Here is an 18,627-nt window from a genome sequence, read left to right as displayed (position 1 = left end):
TGACACCCTAACTGATGAGGCCTTGTGAGTATTAATAGGTCTCTCTATGGGAATAAGCTGAGGGAGAGATTTTTCTCTGTCGTCTGCAGAGACCTTGAATACTCAATCAGGCGTTGAAGAAATATTTGAAATTTGTGTGTTGGTTTCATGCCTCCAGGTGAACATGACGTCAGATCTGGAGGGGAGCGACATGCTGGCAGAGAAGGCAGACAGGAGGGAGTTCATCGACTTGTTAACCAAGATGCTGACCATCGACGCAGACAAGAGGATCACCCCTATTGAAACGCTCAACCACCCCTTTGTTACCATGTCACATCTCCTCGATTTCCCGCACAGCACACAGTACGAGCTCAACAGGCCCTGTTGTTGTTGTTTACATAATTCTCATTTCGAACGGTGAAGTAACATCTGCCACTGTCAGACAGTATGACACACTGCTCATTCCTTCTCCCTCACTCTCTGTCCCCGCTGTAGCGTGAAGTCGTGCTTCCAAAACATGGAGATCTGTAAGCGTCGTGTCAACATGTACGACACAGTCAACCAGAGCAAGACACCCTTTATCACCCATGTGGCCCCCAGCACCTCCACCAACCTCACCATGACCTTCAACAACCAGCTCAACACTGTGCACAGCCAGGTAAATATAAAAGTATGTCAAATAGTTACGCTGTTGTTTACTGCATTTCCAACTTATATTTCAATACATGTTTAATAGATTAAAGGACAAAAATGTAGTTAACAAAAAAAAAGAAGAGTACATATAGGCCCTAAAATAAATTATGAGCATATGGTACAGTTTAGAATGTGCATTAATAAAATACTGCATAAACAGGATATGTAAGTATATGTATATTGAAGACAACGGATAATGAAGCCAAGCCATTCAAGCTAAAATATTAAAGATGCAGCTTGCTTACATAGCCAGTCTAATGCTTTCTTATCCAAATAATTGTTTTCTAAACACTCAACTGCCAGTAGCTTAGCAGCTTGAGAGCGGATGCTTGTTTTTCTCTGTCTGCTCTGCCTGTCTGTCTGCACGTTTCCATGCTTACTGGGCTGCCTTTCTGCCTTGGTGCATGTATATCTGTCTGCCTGCATTTCTGTCTGTGCCCCAGGTCCTGTGGGATTGTCACAAAGTGCTGATTACACACATGACAAGCCCCACTTCCTGCTTGCCTTGCATTCTGGGGCTTTCAGGCCTTAAGAATCCCTTTACCAGGCTTCCTCTCTTTTTCCCTCCTCTCACTCCTGTCCTCCTCTGTCTTCTCCTCTTTCCTTCCATTTCTCTGGGTTGAGCCTGTGGTGCTTTACCGCTTCGTTCCCATACAGTCTGTGAATCGAAACTGCTGACTTTTGGCTTCTGCCGGAATCACCGAGCGTCGGGTTGCAAGGTTTTCCACATTGTGCTTAGTTACAAACTCCTGCTCTCCCCCCACCCTTCTCTTTAGTAAACAGAGTTCTTTATCATCAACTATATCGAGCCAGCTCACACTGTGTAGCATGCGACAAAAACCCCATCTTGCTGTGATTTAAATGGATTAACATTCCCTCAGCTTGTCTTTTCTGCGCCCGGCTCTCAGGGCATATAGACAGACTTAAGTTAGTGATTTATTCAGCTCGATTCATTTGCAAAGCAGGAATGCATCTTTGGTTTGTATTTTGCTGCTTCCGTGCTTGTTTATGATGAATGCCACAGTGCCATATTGATTATGTTCCCTCCCCTGGTGTTCATCGAACACGCTAAAGAGAGCAAATGAAAAATGAAAGCGCTGTCTCTGTATTTCCCTCCGCCCCTATGTACGCTTAATGAAAGCGCTAAAATTAGACAGTGTCTCATGGAGCGAATACTACTTACAAGCTGAGCAAACGGTGTCTCTTAAAAGCATTTGTTTGTATCTAGGATGTTCCCAGGCAGTCTTAGTATTCCACATGTCTTATTAATGGTCAGGACATGCTGGAGTTACCTAAGCTTACATAATTATAGAGTGACTGTTGGCTGTGAAATATTACTCCGGTCAGGCATATTGATTTGGGGGATAGATAGTGAAGCTGTGACATGAAATGTCAAATTTTGCAGCAGCTCATTATGTTGGCTCATTATGATTCTGTAACATTTTTATTTAAACTGACTTTAGGAATTCATCACTCATTTAAGTGTGATAATTAGGGAGATGTTTATGATGGTGTGTGGTTTATTGTTGCTAAACAGTGTCCTGAGACATACAAAGCATCGCTAAATTCATGTCCAGTATATTTATAGACACTATAAGTGACAGTATACATTTCCAGCACATTATTCTAGTTTAAAAAAGTAAGGCTTGTGGGCCAGTAAATGCTGCATGTGGTACAAAATCACATCTCAATCTAAATGTGCTCTGGTGGCATTTTGCTCATTGATGGTTGATTATTCTAAGAATTGTAGCATTGATTGCACCTCATTCTTTCTCTCCCTCTAATTAATCAAATCAACAGTCTGCATATTTTAAGAAACGTTCGAATCATTCGTCCAATTTCCTCATTCTTCCATCAGCTTTCATCAATGTCAGATGCCCAGCTATCCATCTTCTCTTGATCCGCTGGTTGTTTTGCATTTGTATGTGTTTAGTTTTGTTAAAATATTGTTAATTTCTGTTTGTTTGGGTTGTTTTTTTTTACAATGTCTGCTTTTCAACCTCTCCACCCTGCAGCATTTCCACTTCCCTGTCATTCCCATCAGTACCTCCACTCTCATGTTTTGTTTTGTTTTTTTTATTTTGGTCCCATCATTCCTTTAGGCCACCAACCTGGCTCCCTCCTCCACCAACAATGCCACCCTTTCCTTTGCAAGTCCTGATGTCTCCATACTAAACTACCAATCTGCACTCTACCAGCCCTCCGCTGCCTCCATGGCAGCTGTGGCCCAAAGGAGCATGCCTCTGCAGCCGGGGGCTCCTCAGCTCTGCGCTGCCCGGCCCGACCCCTTCCAGCAGGCGCTCATTGTCTGCCCTCCTGGCTTCCAAGGTAAGGAGGTCTTACCAGACAGAATGCATTAGCACAGATGGATAGGGTGAGATCCGTGGTCATATGGGGAAAACATGAAATCTCAGGCAAGAGCACCTGCAGTAGAACAGGCTGTGATATGTAGATAAAACATAATAAAAATGTAAATCAGTCAAAGCTTAAGAGCTGCACTAGTTCTAAGACTCAGTTTTAGTTCTGTCTGTGCACATAAAGTCCTCTTCTTTTGCTGTCTTTTTGTTTTGCAGCTCAGCCTAGCACCCCACAGGCAGTGTCAATCGTAATCTACAAACAGTGATCCAATGATAACTTGATGAGGAAATTAATCATTTGAAAAGAAATTTAATATCTTTGTGTAATGCTTACTCACCCCTTTTGTCTCCTCTGTGTTTGCACTGGGAAGGCAGAAGAGCTCTAAGGCATTATTTTATTTCTCTATTTATTCTTTCTGTGGAATGGATGAAAAATCCATTATTAGAAGCTGTTTTTTACACTACTGCCATGACTACTGTTTTTGTAAGCAGGGTTGCTATATTCGAACATGGCAGACATCTGTTGAATACAGATAAATCAGTGGGCATATATAACACGTTATCTGATCTCTCGCTCTTAATTTTGCTGATAGCATGATTGTGTATGAGGTGACAGATGTGGAGGGTTTATTTGTTGATATTCTCTGTGCATGTCCTTTATTTGTGCACAGGGCTGCAGGCGTCCCCTTCCAAGCACACCAGTTACTCTGTGCGGATGGAGAATGCTGTTCCCATAGTGACGCAGGCCCCTGGTGCCCAGCCTCTGCAGATCCAACCTGGACTTCTTACACAGGTAGGAAGATATCACAGAGATGGACCTAGTATAGTTTTGGGGTCTTAACAGTAATAGTGCCTGTTAAAAACATTTCCAAACTGCTCAAATGAAAAAAAAAAAAAAACCTCTCTGCATCCCTTGTTTTTTAAGCCTTCACTAAGAATAGTATCTATCGATGGAGGCTGGAAATCACTCAATGTTCGTGACCCTGCCCCTGCTGGCAGCTGTTTTTTCCTGAGCGCATTCAGGCCAAGCTCTCCTGTGCATTGCTCCCTGGCTCTCTCTCTCTCTCTCTCCTCTTCCTCTCTCCCCCTCGCCCCGCTCTCTCTCTGCTGCCCCGCTCTCCTGGAGGCTGAGGCTGCCACGGTCTGATGCACACAAAGGCAAGAGCCTTTCACACAGAGAAGGCCTTCACTGCAGCCTGCACAGTGGAGCCAGAACTTTAGCTGCTAATATACAGTTGTTGGAAGTAACAGAGAGTGACTGTGCATCACTCTCTTGGCACACACACACACACACACACACAGAGACACACACACACACACATACACACCGTAGACCACTTCCATCGCCACACCACCTCTTTCCCTATGGAAATTTCCATGAAGGCTTTAAATATCCCTGAGAATCCAGGGAGTTTGAAGCGCTCCCTTATCTCCAGTTAATCATGCAGTAGGCAGGCAGACAGGCAGCAAAGCTCTATGTGTGTATGTGTGTGCGCGCGCCTGTGTTTCTATGGTGGGTTAATCTGTCAGATACCAAATGGTGATTAGCTCCAGGGCTGCTTCCAAGTCAGGCGCTCCAAATTACAGGCCTCAGAGGATCCTGACAGGTCAGGGGAAGCTTGGATGAGGCTCTGCATGACCAGCATCACCAGATCCATGGATATATGATGGATCTGTCAAAGGCAAAAAAATAAATACCTATGTCTTAATAAGGAAAATGTAAATTACATTAAATGATATATCAAGTATTGATCACACATAGCTGCCATGCTCTGCTGATCTTTACTGTAATCTCTTTCTGTACACATGTTAAACAAAGGCAGTAAACAGTTAACGTAAGCAGATGGTTTATATAGGCCAGTGAGCAGCACACCTAATAACTGGGTGTGCAGTGTGTGTGTGTGTGTGTGTGTGTGTGTGTGTGTGTGTGTGTGTGTTCCTCAGTCTTTATTCTTTTACTGTGGGAGGTCTCACAGGCTTGGCTGGGTAGTTGTTGCCTTCTCCCCACCTGTGCCTTAACCCACCCACCGCTCACTGTCACCCATGCACCCTTTGCCCAACTCAGACCCGTGCACGTTTAGCCCCGAGCTCCCTGGGTGTGCAGAGAAGGGGCAGAGTAAAGGAGGCTCCAAGCTGGGAGGCAGGGAAACCAGCAGGACCTTTATCTGGAGCAGGAATGCAGAAAATGTGGAAACAATTGGGGAGTGAGAGCTGCGGCTTTCAAAGCCCTGAGGTGACAAAGGGTTTTCACCCAGGGAGTGTAGGTCGAGGTGGGAGGTGGTGGGCCGCTGATAGTGATGGTAGGCTCTCTGAGAAGAAAGAAAATGGCCTCTTAACTGGGTTACCATTTCAGGGCAGACAGGCTGGTTACACAACACAGACGCCTAGTGAGAGAGGCATGTAGAGTGCCAGGAATGGAGATAGAGCGAGCAGGAGGAGGAGGAACAGGAGATGGATGGATGTATTAGAGTCTCTTAATGGCATGTTGATAAAAGGCCTTGGATGTGGTCTTGGATGTAAAGACCATCTCGAGCTCCAGAATGTTCCATTAGAGATGTCAGTCATCAGTGCACAGACAAGGCAGCTCTGCTGGCCTGCAGATGCCCCCTGCAGCACCTCACCCACAGGCTGGCTGGTTTGGACATTGCAACCTGCCTCAGACAAAAAGAGTTCAACATCTACAAGCCTGCAGCCAGACTCTGATAAAGAAACAGCTATTTTTTTTAGATTATAATGGAAACAGGCAGAACAAAGCAAATATGAGTTGTTAAGATAAAGTAAAAGGATAAAGGTAAAAAGTTACCGCAGCATATGCACAGATTAGCTGCTTTTCATTTTGTATGGCGCCTCTCTCTCTTTCTCTTCTCTCTGTTTGTCTTTCTCTCCCTCAATTTAAACGTGTGTGTGCTGCAGCACATACTGATGTCGTTGTAAATAGATGTGCAAATGGTATTAAAGGAACAATTCATTAGCCCTGACATTAAAGTGCTAATCAATAGAACTGCATTAAACTATTAGGGTTACACACAAAGTAACACACAAATACGCTCAGGCATGCATGCACGCACACTCATCTTGGCACATCTTGGGGCATATTATGCCTGATACTCCTTCGATTCTGCTTCAGAAATACAAAGTAGCCTCTTTCACAGCAGCTTGAATAGGCCTATGAATTTAATTACAACATAGGTTGATTTGACTCAAGTCAAACACATAATCACACTAACACGTAGACATGCACACATGTGCTCACTCACTCATACACACGCACACAGAGAAAGGAGCTGCTGTACATCTTTATTAAGTCCTGGTCTTATCTCTTTTGTCGATGGATGTCTCCTTGAAGCCGGCAGAGTTCATTTTGCATGCCCAGTAGCTACTTTAAACCAGCTGTTCTGCACTTTTGAAAAGATATTGTAATTTATCACAACACCCTCAAACTAATCAGCCAAGTTCAATGAGTCACCTTTGTTCATGAATTTATATTTTATTAAAGAAAAATGTATCCTGGGTAATTTTGCAGTCCCATGACAGACTTCTGTGTCTCCTTTTTTTGTCTTTTCAATCTGTACTTTCTATCTTCTCACCCTCTTTGTTTATCCCCCCACTCTGTCCTCTCCCACCTCAGCAGGCCTGGCCCAGCGGCACCCAGCAGATCCTGCTGCCTCCAGCCTGGCAGCAGCTCACCCACACCTCAGTCCAGCATGCCACTGTCATCCCTGACTCCATGAGCAGCACACAGCCTCTCGCCAACTGGAGGTAAACAACACTGCTCCCTTACTTTAAACTGCTCCCAGCCAGTCTTAACCTTCACTGATTTTAGAGAGCATTTATTTAAGTCTGTGCACTGTGGCCTGCAGTTTTTGAATCCACCCTTCTTTACACAAGGATTAAGCTGGCTAAATAAATCTGAAAAGGTTGATATATTTTAAAAGCTTTAAAAAAAAGCACTTTGTGAAATCAAGTTTATACACATAATACCAGGGGCATGTTTGCAGTTCAGGTCAGATAAACTAATTTCAAAAAACCAGCAGTGGTTTTATGGCTTTTATAGGTCAAAATGTGCTATAGGAAGATGGTATGGCATGAGACTGATTGACCGGGAAGCCTGTACCACCCTGACAGCTTGTCCTTTATCTTCAATGAATCACAGTCCCCACATGAACACGAGTGCTTTTAGAAGGGCAGATTCACCTCAGGGAGATGGGATATATGTACATGTAGAGACATCATGTTGAGTATAGCCTGTCAGTGGGATAACTCGATAAATGGATGGATAGATGGGAGAAGGCAATCTGCAGGGAGATAAGGAGGATGCAGGTATATAATGTGTATGTGGAGGGCTGCTGGGGACATGTATGCTCAGATTCATTTGGAGCTGTCCATCTGTGACCAGACACCCCCTTACTCCTCTCCCTCCTCGTCTCTCCCTCCCTTCCTGTCCAGTGGCAGCTCTGCTGTCCTCAGAGAGACGATTGGGAAAGTGTCGCACTTCCTCTGCAGAGCTATCGCTCCACAGCTGCTGGTGTCAGCTCCTCTGCTCTCCCTCTTTGCTCTCTCCCTCACTTGTTCCCGCTCCTCCTTTTGGCTTCTTTAGAAAAGTTAGCTGCTGCCACCTGCTGGCCTTTGTGGGAACTGCTTTACCTGTCTGTCTTATTCCTCATATACTATATAGGATTTGACTGGTCTGATATTTCATTGTATTTCCCATTATCATATGCATTTCTTCCTGACTTCCAGGTTTCTTATTATATTATTATTATAACATAAAACTTTGTATATATTACAGGAATTCCCACCCTCATGGCAGCCATTATAATCCCATCATGCAGCAGCCAGCCTTATTGGCTGGCCACGTCACGCTCCCATCCAACCAGACGCTCAATGTGGGAGTGGCACACGTTATGAGGCAGCCTTCAGCCAAAAAGAACAAACAGCACCAAATGTCTGCGAGGTACTATAACTCTCAGGTCACTCTAGATTACTGTAAATCACCATCCTGGTAGCTCACAATGAGATTATGATCTCTCACGACTTTTGATGTTGAGGTATCAGATTTTCATCATCTGTGTGTCTTGCCCCTCTATAAGACACTCAATTCCATTTCTGTCTTTCCTCAAGGAACATGTCAGCCTATGAGGTGTCATCCTCACAGGCAGTGCTGTCCCCGCAGCGCTCCAAGCGGGTGAAGGAGAACACACCCCCACGTTGCGCCGTGCTACAGAACGGCTCGGCCTCCAACTGCCCGCCCCCGCAGGGCTGTGGGGGTGGAGTGTGGGGGGCTAGCGAAGCAGAACAGGCTTCCAGCACCACCCGCGACCACCAGCACCAGCACCACGTCCCTAGACAGACCATCATCATCCCCGACACGCCCAGCCCTGCAGTCAGCATCATCACCATCAGCAGTGACACAGATGAGGAAGATGACCACAAACAAAACAATAGGTCAGTTCTGCTGAGTTTTAGGAATTAATGTCTGTATTTTTAGCCCGGTTGATACAGGCTAAGAGGTTTGTTTATCAGTTGGGTTACCAGTGCTTATGGTGTTGTCTCGTTGCTGAAAATTGTTATGGATGTTAGAGATTTGCAGGCTTGGATTAGGGCTGCATGGTGCATCATAATTTTACAGTCATTGCAAAATAAATTTCCACAATAAACACATCACAAAGCGCTGCAGTCTCAGAAGACAGGCGCAACAAAGACTTTTCAAAAACATGGCATACATCTGCTTTCACTTAGCAGGGTAGAAATATCTGCTCACCATTGCCAGAAAAACTAAGAGGCCAACTTTATGTCATCTTATTTTCCTGTTATCTCTTATTTTGGATTTCCAAATAGTGCATAACATAATACAGGCATTTTAAATGACATACAGTATATTTGTAATTTTGTTATCAAATGACTGCACAACTATAAAATTGATTTGATCTAGAGTCATAAATGCCAACGGCTCTATCCAGGCAATTGTAATTCCTAGGATGTTAGGGTTTTGTGACCATTGATCAATCAGTTTTATCGCCGCACAGTCATTTGGCACAAGATATATCAGTGATAACACCCAAAAAGTTAGCTTTTTAAAATTGCTAGCAGTGGTGACTATATATTTATACCTTGCAAAAACAAATCAGAAGTATAACTGCACACAATATATTTGCTTTGAAGTCGATATATACAACTACAGAGAGGACATACTATCAGGTAATGATAAATACTACTGGCACAGTTTTGATGTTTGGCTCCATTTATCACTGAGCATTAATATTTAAGTTATTGCGGTGGATTTGGAATTCTCTGTAACTTAACTCACTGGTGCCCTTCTGGTTTCTCCAGCTCATCTTCTAAACAGAGGAAGAATGTCATCAGCTGTGTGACGGTCCACGATTCACCCGACTCCGACTGTTCCAGCAACAACAGCCCTTACACTGTGGAGTCCAGACCCCCCAACAACAACAGCTATGACACAAAGACCACCATACTGGACAACTACAACAATGGCAACCCACGCACCATCATCATCCCCCCTCTCAAAACCCAAACCAGTGAGGTCCCGAATGAGTGTGAGCGCTTGATGCCAGGTAAAAGACACAGCCTCATGCGCTAGTTAGTAAATATTATGCTGTTAGGTATTAACTTAACTTGTATCTCTTCCTGTGCAGATGCAATGAACCATCAGAATTCAGCTTACAAGTTCAAATCCTCCAATGGAGTGGTGTCTGGCAATAATCACGTACCAGGGGGCGTGCCTGGAGGCGGGTCCTACCGACAGCAGCGCTCAGGGCCACACCCCCTCCAGCAGCAGCCTCTCAATCTCAGCCAGGTATGGTGGGACATGAATAGGAAACTTCAGGTCTCCAAACTTTCAGCATTTCAGGATCGAGTTTGATGTATTTGTGACAGTATCCAATGGGGATTTAAAGGGTTTCATGCAGTGAAGAGATCATATTATCCTTCAGTTGAAGTGAATATATGAAAACCACAAAACTTTGCCAGGCTTTCCTTGAACAACAGTTTAAGATATCTTCTTCCACCTTCTCCTTCAGGCCCAGCAGCACATGGTAGCCGAGCGAAATGGAGGTCATCGGCGCCAGCAAGCCTACATCACCCCCACCATCGCCACTCAAGCCCCGTACTCCTTCCATCACAACAGCCCCTCTCACACAGGCAACGTCCACCCGCACCTGGCTGCCACACACCTACCCAGCCAGCCCCACCTCTACACCTACACAGCCCCTGCTGCTCTGGGCTCCACCGGCACTGTGGCCCACCTGGTGGCGTCACAGGGCTCGGCGCGCCACGCAGTCCAGCACGGAAGCTACCCCCCAAGCATCGTCCACCAGGTCCCAGTCAGCATGGGCCACCGTGTGCTGCCCTCACCCACCCTGCACCACAGCCAGTACCAGGCCCAGTTTGCCCACCAGGCCTACATCAGCGCCTCACCCGCCTCCACTGTCTACACTGGATACCCGCTGAGCCCCACCAAGGTCAACCAGTACCCTTACCTCTAGAGAAGACACTGACTGACACTGGAGAGCCTGACCCAGCGCTGCTGCTTCCCCCGACCCACCCGCCCTGAGCCCCATCTACATCCTAGACATCCTCTCCTCGACCTCAGACATTAACAGAGACAGAGGAACATGCAATCCTCATGAAACTGTCACAAATAACTTGAAGATATAACGACAGAGAGAAAAAGAAAAAAAAAAGATTCACAGCCTCTCTAGAAGGGAAAGATGGGGGTTGAATTTCAGAGGGGTACAGTTCAAGGTGTTTTGTTGTCGATTTTTTTTCCCTGAATGGGCCAGTTTTGCTTTTTTTTGTCTTTACTTTGCTTTACTTTATAAGGAAAGTAATGTCTCATTAGTTTTACAGGGGAGTTTGAAACAGGCCTTTTGGAACAGTGGAGGTTTTCTGGTTTGTTTTCTTTTATTTACCCCTCTTAAATTTGGGAAGTGACCGTTGAACAGGGGTTACTGACTGGAAGTTTTGAATCCCAAGAGAATTGGGTGAAGGTGAAATACGGAAACCTGCTGCTCTTCAAAGAAAAAAATATTGATGGCCTTGAACTGTCTTAATATTTCCAAATCATTCATGGTGTGGGGAGAAAAGAGAGGCAACTCCCCCCACTCCACCTTCTTCAGCCGAGGAGGCTTCTGGAAATATAACCAACAGAAGACAACAAACTTTTTAGTGTATTTATAGATATTTTCCTTTATGTTTCACCTTTATGACGATACTTCAGTTTTAGCTAGGTGTCTTAGCTGGGCCCCGTTCTTAGAATGTAGCAGTCTGCACCTGTTTGTTTTAAGAAAAAAACTTTTTTTTTTCCTGATACCAATAGATTTATTTGTTCCTCTTTTTTCAATGTGATTGCACAAAGTGGTTATAATAACATAGGCATGTACAACGTGATTGTCTGTGTGTGCTACTGTCAGCCATGCGTGTGTAGTCCACCTCCTCAAAACCCTCTTCAGTCTTTAGGTTTTGACCATTGTTCCCTCGTAGTGCCTTACAGATATAATGACACAGTTTACTTGGCTTGGATCCTGAAAGCCACGAGAGACTATAGCTATACATAGAGACATTTTTCCCTGGTTTGACATCCTAGTCGGGGCAGTTGTAGCTCTCTTCCAGGTGTAGGCTCAGCCCTTGCTGTTTCTTGTCCTTAATGACAGCATACTATAGTTGATGAAGATTAATGTCAGAGTTGATATCAAGCTGAGCTATTTTATTATGTGTGCATGAGATAACTTGCCTGGGGTACTTACCAAAGTCATAGATAAATTCTTGTTACATTTGCTCTGGATATTAATGTAAATATGAAAATGTACAGTACAGCTGTAGCCGTAAACCTCTTATCACAGTGACACCCAAAATGTGGCTTTAGTTTGGAATATATTTGTTGTTTTTTTTAATTCACACAAGGGAGTTCATGCATCGTGAATACAGAGCAGAGATATTAGCTCAGTTTTCATGTACAGGGAATGAGTTACAGTACAATGTTTGAGACACAGTAGAGGGCGTTTTAAGGTTAAAAGCTAGTCCGAGAGAAGGGCCTGACCGAAAGTGATTGTTGCAATGAGGGTGATTCTGTGAGGCTAGAGATAGCCTGGCTGCAGCAAAGAGACAGAGTATCGAGGGTTGTTTGAGAGAGAGATACTGTGTAGGCACGAGTGAGGGGGGCTGGTTGAGAGCATAGGGTCAGTTTTAGGTAGGGACTGTGGAGGGCAGGGTGAAACTCTCTATCTTAAATGGGACTAAAATGGTAGCAAGTTGGCACTGAGCAGGTTGATAGTAACACTGAGCCCGGTTGGTTGGTAGGAGCCGCAGGGGCACTACCTTACCTGAATGCACACCATGAAATGTGACATGAATCCTTTTGTTATTGTCATTGTTGCTGTTGTCGTTTGTTTTTCCAGCAAAGATAATTGGAAGTTATTTGTTGCGCTTGAGGTTTGGGTAGCATCTCAGAGCTGCAGGAACAGAACAGAAGGGAAATGCCACAGCATACACCTGGAAGGGCATCTTGTGGAAACAAGCTCGATTTGTTGGCCACTGTCCATTTGTCTTCGAACCAGGTACACCACAGACATCGCCACGCCAGCCTAACGGGATACCTGAACACTTAGAGAACCAATAGGGCTGTTGCTTTGTGTGTTTGCTGCTTGATTTAACAGACATCATTTTATTGTAGCCAATGATACAAATAATCTCCTTTGTTCAATTGTCCTCATGAAGTGGGCACATTAGAACTGCTGGTGGTTTAGTGAAAGCCTTCCCCCTCTCCTTCATGGTATGCCATAGTACTTGCATTTGAAGTGATTTTTTTTTTTTTTTTTTTTTTTAACTTAACATTATCTTGAACTTTTGACATGGCTGTAGTACATGTTGTGTTTATTTTTAGAGATTGTTGCAATAATTCTTGTGGATGTTTTATCAGAGTGTGTGTGTGTTTTTATTATATGTCAGGCTCATTTCTATTTTGTAACCTGGGGGTTGATGTACAGTAATATTTAGTATTCCGTGGAGGTGGGTGAAATTGTGTAAAGTGTTGCAACACTGCTGATGATAGTAAGTGTTGAGTTGATGATAATCCAATGGGGCCCTCTTAGATAGATAGATAGTTCAGCTTGAGGATGCCACACCCAGGCTTGAAATCCAACAATCTCTTAAAGACAACTCTTGATGGGTCCCAGAGTGGTCTTTCATCCTGGTACTTGTTTACCCAAAACTCTCCACTCCCCGTCAGCTCCAGCATGCAAGCCTTGGGTCCAGGCAGTTAAAGATGTGATTACATAGTACGTTGCTGGTTACGTCATTCTTCTCTGTTCTGTTGTTGTTGTTTTTTTTATTTTATATTATCGACTTAATTTACTTTTGGTCACCGGGGCCTAAGCACACATGCATAAGGGAGATGATTTTCCATTGAAATCTTTTGGCTCCTCTGTGATGAGGCAGACTACTGAAACATTCCACTGTTTGAGGGAATTTGGCATTACCCATGCTAGACTGCTGTCCTGTCCCCCGTCTTGTTACCACGGGGACAGCGTTGTCACACTCGGACTTTTCGCTCCTCCCACCAAAGAAGTTCAATAGATTGACCATGTACAGCACAGCACAGCACAGTACAAGCAATCCTCCACAGCGTTGCTAGAACAGACAGGCAATAACTTCTGGTTTCATCTTTAAACACTTTACAAGTGCTTTTAAGGACATGTTGCTTTACCGCCCAAGCAAATGCATGTGTGTATAAAATGTACAAGTACACAGGGAGGATTTAACATACTTAAGTCATACAGCACAGTCATTCATTTGTTTAGAGTTGCCACATTGTTTCTGAACATTCAACTATGAGAAGAGCTGCAGTCTGTTTTTCAGCTTTTTCTTTTGTTTCTCTTTTCATTATTCTTCACATTTGGCCCCCAATTTGTTTTACATTAGGGTGCCATGGTATAGAATGACCTGTAAAAATGAATTAATCAAAAATGTACCAACAATACCTTTAAAACCATGGTCACCTGCACTAAATGAATGTAATACGTTACCTGCGACATCTGAAATGGCTTTAGATCTTTCTCAGTGGGTGACCTTTAATTTAATTTCTACACCATTTGTGGCCATGCATGATGCAATAATTATACATCTGATCTCCAGCAAAATCCCATTTGAGAGAAATAATGTAAAAATTACCACTATCCTCATGATTAGGAGGGGTTCTATATTTTCTCAAAGGAAATATCCAATTATGAGAAGCCCTGTGTGCTCAGCATTGTGGAAAATAACTTTATGTGTATGATACCTTTGTCTTTCACTCTGTTTCACATAGCCAATGTTTTGTGTTTTATAAAAAGGGGAATCAGAAATGTGAGCATTAATGTAGATCGAGTGACCTTACAATTACCAAAATGTGCTTAAGTAGAGTGTTAAGATGTTTTGTGTTGTTGAGGTGAGCATAGCCTTCCCAGCTAGCGACTTTATTGTTAGAGTACTGCCTTCCAAATAACCAACAATACCTCCAAAGCTTTAAAGCGTCATTTTAATTAGAGAAAACTATATAAGGCAGCATCTCACTCTCTATGAAGCCTGGCATTCTCCTTACCTGGCATTAAATACACTCAAACTTACAACTCGTGGTGAATACTTCTCCTCCCGGAGCTTTGGAAACACTGAGAAACATTCCTGAGAGCATGGCACACAGTGCTACATTAGTCTTCTTCGGACAAACTCCTCTAAGGTGACTTGAAGCTTAGCCAGAAGTGAACAGATAACCTGCAACATCAACCCACACGCTCATAATGAATCATTTGGAAAAGTCGCAGCTGCTTCCCAAAGTACAAAGGGGTTAGGAAACAGGTATTAGGTGGATTAATCATGTGCTGATGTACTTTCTGTCACCAGAAAATTCATAATCTAGTTACACAAACATTCTTAAAGCCCTTTTGGATGAGAGTGGATGTTTTTGTTTTTTTAACCTTTGTTAAGGAGATCTGCTCCTTTGCTGGCTATTCCTTGGGGGAATTCAGGGTGAGGTGGTCAAGGTTTGATGCCATCACTGATAGAAAGTGTCAGGTGATTACAACATGTGAGTTTACCAAAACGGATTCAAATATGATTGTTTTCCATCTCTTTAAAACCAGGCAAGAATATGGAATGATTTCTACCAGCTGATTTTCCTAATTTGGGGTTGTACGATTGTTTCAGTCTAACTTACATGAAGGAAAATTGTAGCTTCTCCCATCTACTTTGAGAGAGATTTCTAGCCAAAAAATAGTGGTATTTATAGTGTTAATAATGGAATCTGGAGGTGGTAGACCAAAGCTGCATTCAAAGTCAGATTTTCCTGTTTACACTACAAAAATATCTAGCTAGAGGACATGTCAAAGTCATTTGAAAAGTGACACAATCCCTTTTGGTACATCCTCAAAATGACATCTATAAATCAGTGTAGCTCAACTTCTTAAATAGCTACTTGCACAGCAACATTTATGCAAGTAATATATCCATTTATTTACATTTTCTTAAGACCTAAGAGTGCATCAAACCCTGACCCCCCTTTTGTGTCCATTGCTGTATGGTTTCTCAATGGTATAAAATCTCATTCTTTGTCGATAAAGCTAATGTGTGCTGCAGTATTTCCTAGTATACTTCTTGGTTAATTGTCTTTTCTTATTTACTTTTGTTTATTGGGGTGTGATGTCTCATTATTTCAATCTGTTGATGTAGCGTTCTATGTATACCCTGCTCCTTAGCCTAATATTATTAAGTATGTTATGAGAATGGATATTTTACTGGCTTTATAGAATGTTTAAATAAATATAATAATGACAATAAGAAGAAGGATTAATTAAACCTCCTAACAAGTTCAGTACTTGCTACTAAGCGCTTGTGTTACCATTATGATGTTGTGTGCTTCTCTTAATCATTTTCGTTGTAGAAAAATGGAGTGAATTTATATTAGGCTTCGAAAAAACTAATGATAGCATTGTAAATTTACAGGAGGATTTTAACAGACAAACAGCTTCGTCAAATAGAAGAATATAGTTATTTTAATTGTCCTCTTTACTAACTGTAGGGTGAGAAGGGGCTCGCGTTGTGGTGAACTATGTTATAGCTTGTTATTCACTGTTACTTTTGATCATTTTTTCGGTCTCCGAGGTGAATCGAGTTATTAATGAGAATTTGTATGCTCACATATGCATATTGTATATGTGTAGAAATGTAATCACACTTTGTCTTGGATTTACATTAAACTGTTAAGTCACAGCACAAGTCTCCTGTTTTTTACTGTGGTGTATTTGTGTGTGTGTGTGTGTGTGTGTGTGTGTGTGTGTGTGTGTGTGTGTGTGTGTGTGTGTAAGGTGAGGTGCGTGCTTAGGTTTAATAACTCTTGTAATACATCACAGAAGAAATAAAATTATACAACATTAAGAAAACATACACTACTCTATTACTACAAAGTGTCAAACTGATTTGTCCCTCATGAAAAAATATTTAGCAAGCTGTGGCATCTGTGTAGAATCTACCTTACACTTATACTCTCCATGAATGTGGATTTATTTCATCAAGCCATTAGAAGAAGCTATTTCTGTTTGTGACCACCCCTAATCTTAATCTCCCATGGTGGCAGTATTCTGATACCTTGTATAAGTAAATGTAGAAATACCAATACAATGTAAAACTACTCAATTACATATGAAAGTTCTGCATTCAAGGTATTATTTAATAAAAACATACAAGTATTATCAGCAAAATGTATTTAAGCTATCAGAAGTAAAAGAAGAATGGCCTTGTGAGTACTAACAAAAAATAATATTCATATGGCATTAAGTCATGTTTCGAAAAGAGACGATTCCATGATACAATATAAATCCATAGCTGTAATTTTAGTTACACTACCACTAGGTGGAGGTGTGCACCAGAATGTTGATGCACATACGCTGGCACTGACGCGATTAGGTTATGCTGATCATCCCTATGTATTTTCAATCAGGAACCATGGATGTATTATAAGAGCCCTTATAATACATCCATGCCAGAAACCCTTGTTATGCACGGTGTTTACATCATGCACCAGGCCATATCTCGGGCTTTGCAAGCTCTCTGACATTTGAAGCATTTACTCACTGGCTGTCAGAAATAGGCTGCATTTCATCAAAAACCAAATATGCATCATTGTTAACTGATCCAGTTAAGTCGGTGTCACGTATTATGTGCAAACACTTAAAAAGGCCTGTAGATGGTGAGGAAATTATAAATCAGCGGCCACAGGCGTGCAACAACCAGTATATAAAAAAGCCTGTCTTTACAGAAAGAATGATGATTTACGTTAGCAGGAATAGTAGAAATATAAACTCTATTCACCCAATAAAAAGGCTCAAAGAGATATAGCCGTCTATGGTTATACATTATGTGCATCATCGCATGAGACAACGTTGCCGTGGAAGCCGCAGACGCTAGTTGGAGATGACCAACCTAATTTTTAAAACCCCATTTTGACAGAAAAGAGCCGCAGCCAATGAGAGCGGGTCTGGACAAATGATAAACTAATCAGATCTGTCAGGGGGCGGGGCTAACCCGATCCTCAGGACAGGAGAAGGTAACTGTTACCAAAAGAGTGTCAGATGAAAGCCAGCTATCAGCACAATACGTTTACACTGAAACAACTTCAAACGTGGGCAGGTGCTTACTTGAAGGTTTATGACGAGGCCTCAGACTGTATTTTGTTTCATTCAAGGATATTTTCTCGTTACCCGGACAAAGGAATTAATAGAGTTGGAGCTCCGTTTTTTTTTTTTTTTTTTTGGTAAGTCTGAATGCGCAGCTATGAGCTGGCTGACAGGAATGGCTGGGGGAAAGGAGGAAAAAAATCGTGTTATCTGTGCACTCAGAGCTAGCTTTGGGAATATTACCAAAGTATGTTAGCTGACCCGTATTAGCAGCTCGCCTGGTCCCTCAAATGAGGGATGTAACCTGCTTTGTCGAGCCTTATGAAGAGCCACATGACCGTTAAGCTTGTAAGTAACGGGACGGGATGTAGGACAAGAGGCTGTACTGTCTGTTTCATGATTAGACGCTTTCGACTGAAAGCTAGCGATACAGCCGAGGATGAAGTCTGTGTTGGCTTTATGTGTGGTGCTTTTGCCTTATTTACAACGTCACACGTTGAACCGCCTATGTAGAGTTAGCTAAAGTTGTTCAATTTACCTAATGGGCTTATAATTTCTCATTTTATTCTGATTCAACTGTTTAAATGTTGTTATTAATGTTACCTTATAATGACCTGGCTGGCCATGTGCGAGTGAATGTGACAGGACTATCAGCACTTACATACAGTAGCCTATAATATATTGTCCAAATAACGTTACAAAACAAACCTTTATTAGTATCTACATTTAATGTAATTTAATGCTTATTGATATAAGAATACCTCCTAATAAAAATAAAAAAGGTTGGTTTCCTCTGAAAAAAGGGATTGTCAGATATATCAGAGTGATCCTGTTTAGATTCAAATGAGCCTTTATGTTATTACTGGTGGTATTGTCATTATTGTGTGCTTTGTAAATATATGCAATGGTCAAACAAAGGTTTTGAGTTATTTGGA

At 42.5% G+C, this 18,627-nt stretch overlaps 2 protein-coding genes across 7 annotated transcripts in view; both read left to right on the top strand.

Moving 5' to 3' along the window:
• The window catches only part of hipk2 (homeodomain interacting protein kinase 2), a 71,760-nt gene extending 55,471 nt beyond the window's left edge, over window positions 1–16,289 (top strand). The window contains exons 6-15 of one of the 3 annotated variants that reach the window (XM_044356292.1): window positions 158–342; window positions 475–637; window positions 2,871–3,000; window positions 3,701–3,822; window positions 6,658–6,788; window positions 7,819–7,983; window positions 8,151–8,474; window positions 9,360–9,604; window positions 9,686–9,846; window positions 10,070–16,289. In XM_044356292.1, the coding sequence (XP_044212227.1) occupies window positions 158–342; window positions 475–637; window positions 2,871–3,000; window positions 3,701–3,822; window positions 6,658–6,788; window positions 7,819–7,983; window positions 8,151–8,474; window positions 9,360–9,604; window positions 9,686–9,846; window positions 10,070–10,534 (2,091 nt within the window). In that variant the 3' untranslated portion in view covers window positions 10,535–16,289. Of the gene's footprint in view, window positions 1–157; window positions 343–474; window positions 638–2,774; window positions 3,001–3,700; window positions 3,823–6,657; window positions 6,789–7,818; window positions 7,984–8,150; window positions 8,475–9,359; window positions 9,605–9,685; window positions 9,847–10,069 lie in introns of all 3 variants that reach the window. The other 2 variants (XM_044356291.1, XM_044356290.1) reach the window with 2 other exon arrangements.
• Window positions 16,290–17,605: 1,316 nt separating this feature from the next.
• The window catches only part of si:ch211-1e14.1 (UPF0606 protein KIAA1549), a 39,441-nt gene continuing 38,419 nt past the window's right edge, over window positions 17,606–18,627 (top strand). For 3 of the 4 annotated variants that reach the window (XM_044356823.1, XM_044356824.1, XM_044356821.1), the window contains exon 1: window positions 17,847–18,040. The gene's annotated coding sequence lies outside the window, so the exon portion shown is untranslated. The other variant, XM_044356822.1, reaches the window with a different exon arrangement.

The sequence above is a fragment of the Thunnus albacares genome, chromosome 7, assembly GCF_914725855.1.
Source record: "Thunnus albacares chromosome 7, fThuAlb1.1, whole genome shotgun sequence".
Lineage (NCBI taxonomy): Eukaryota > Metazoa > Chordata > Actinopteri > Scombriformes > Scombridae > Thunnus > Thunnus albacares.
The sequence above is the reverse complement of the archived record's forward strand: the minus strand, read 5'-3'. Positions and strand labels throughout refer to the sequence as shown.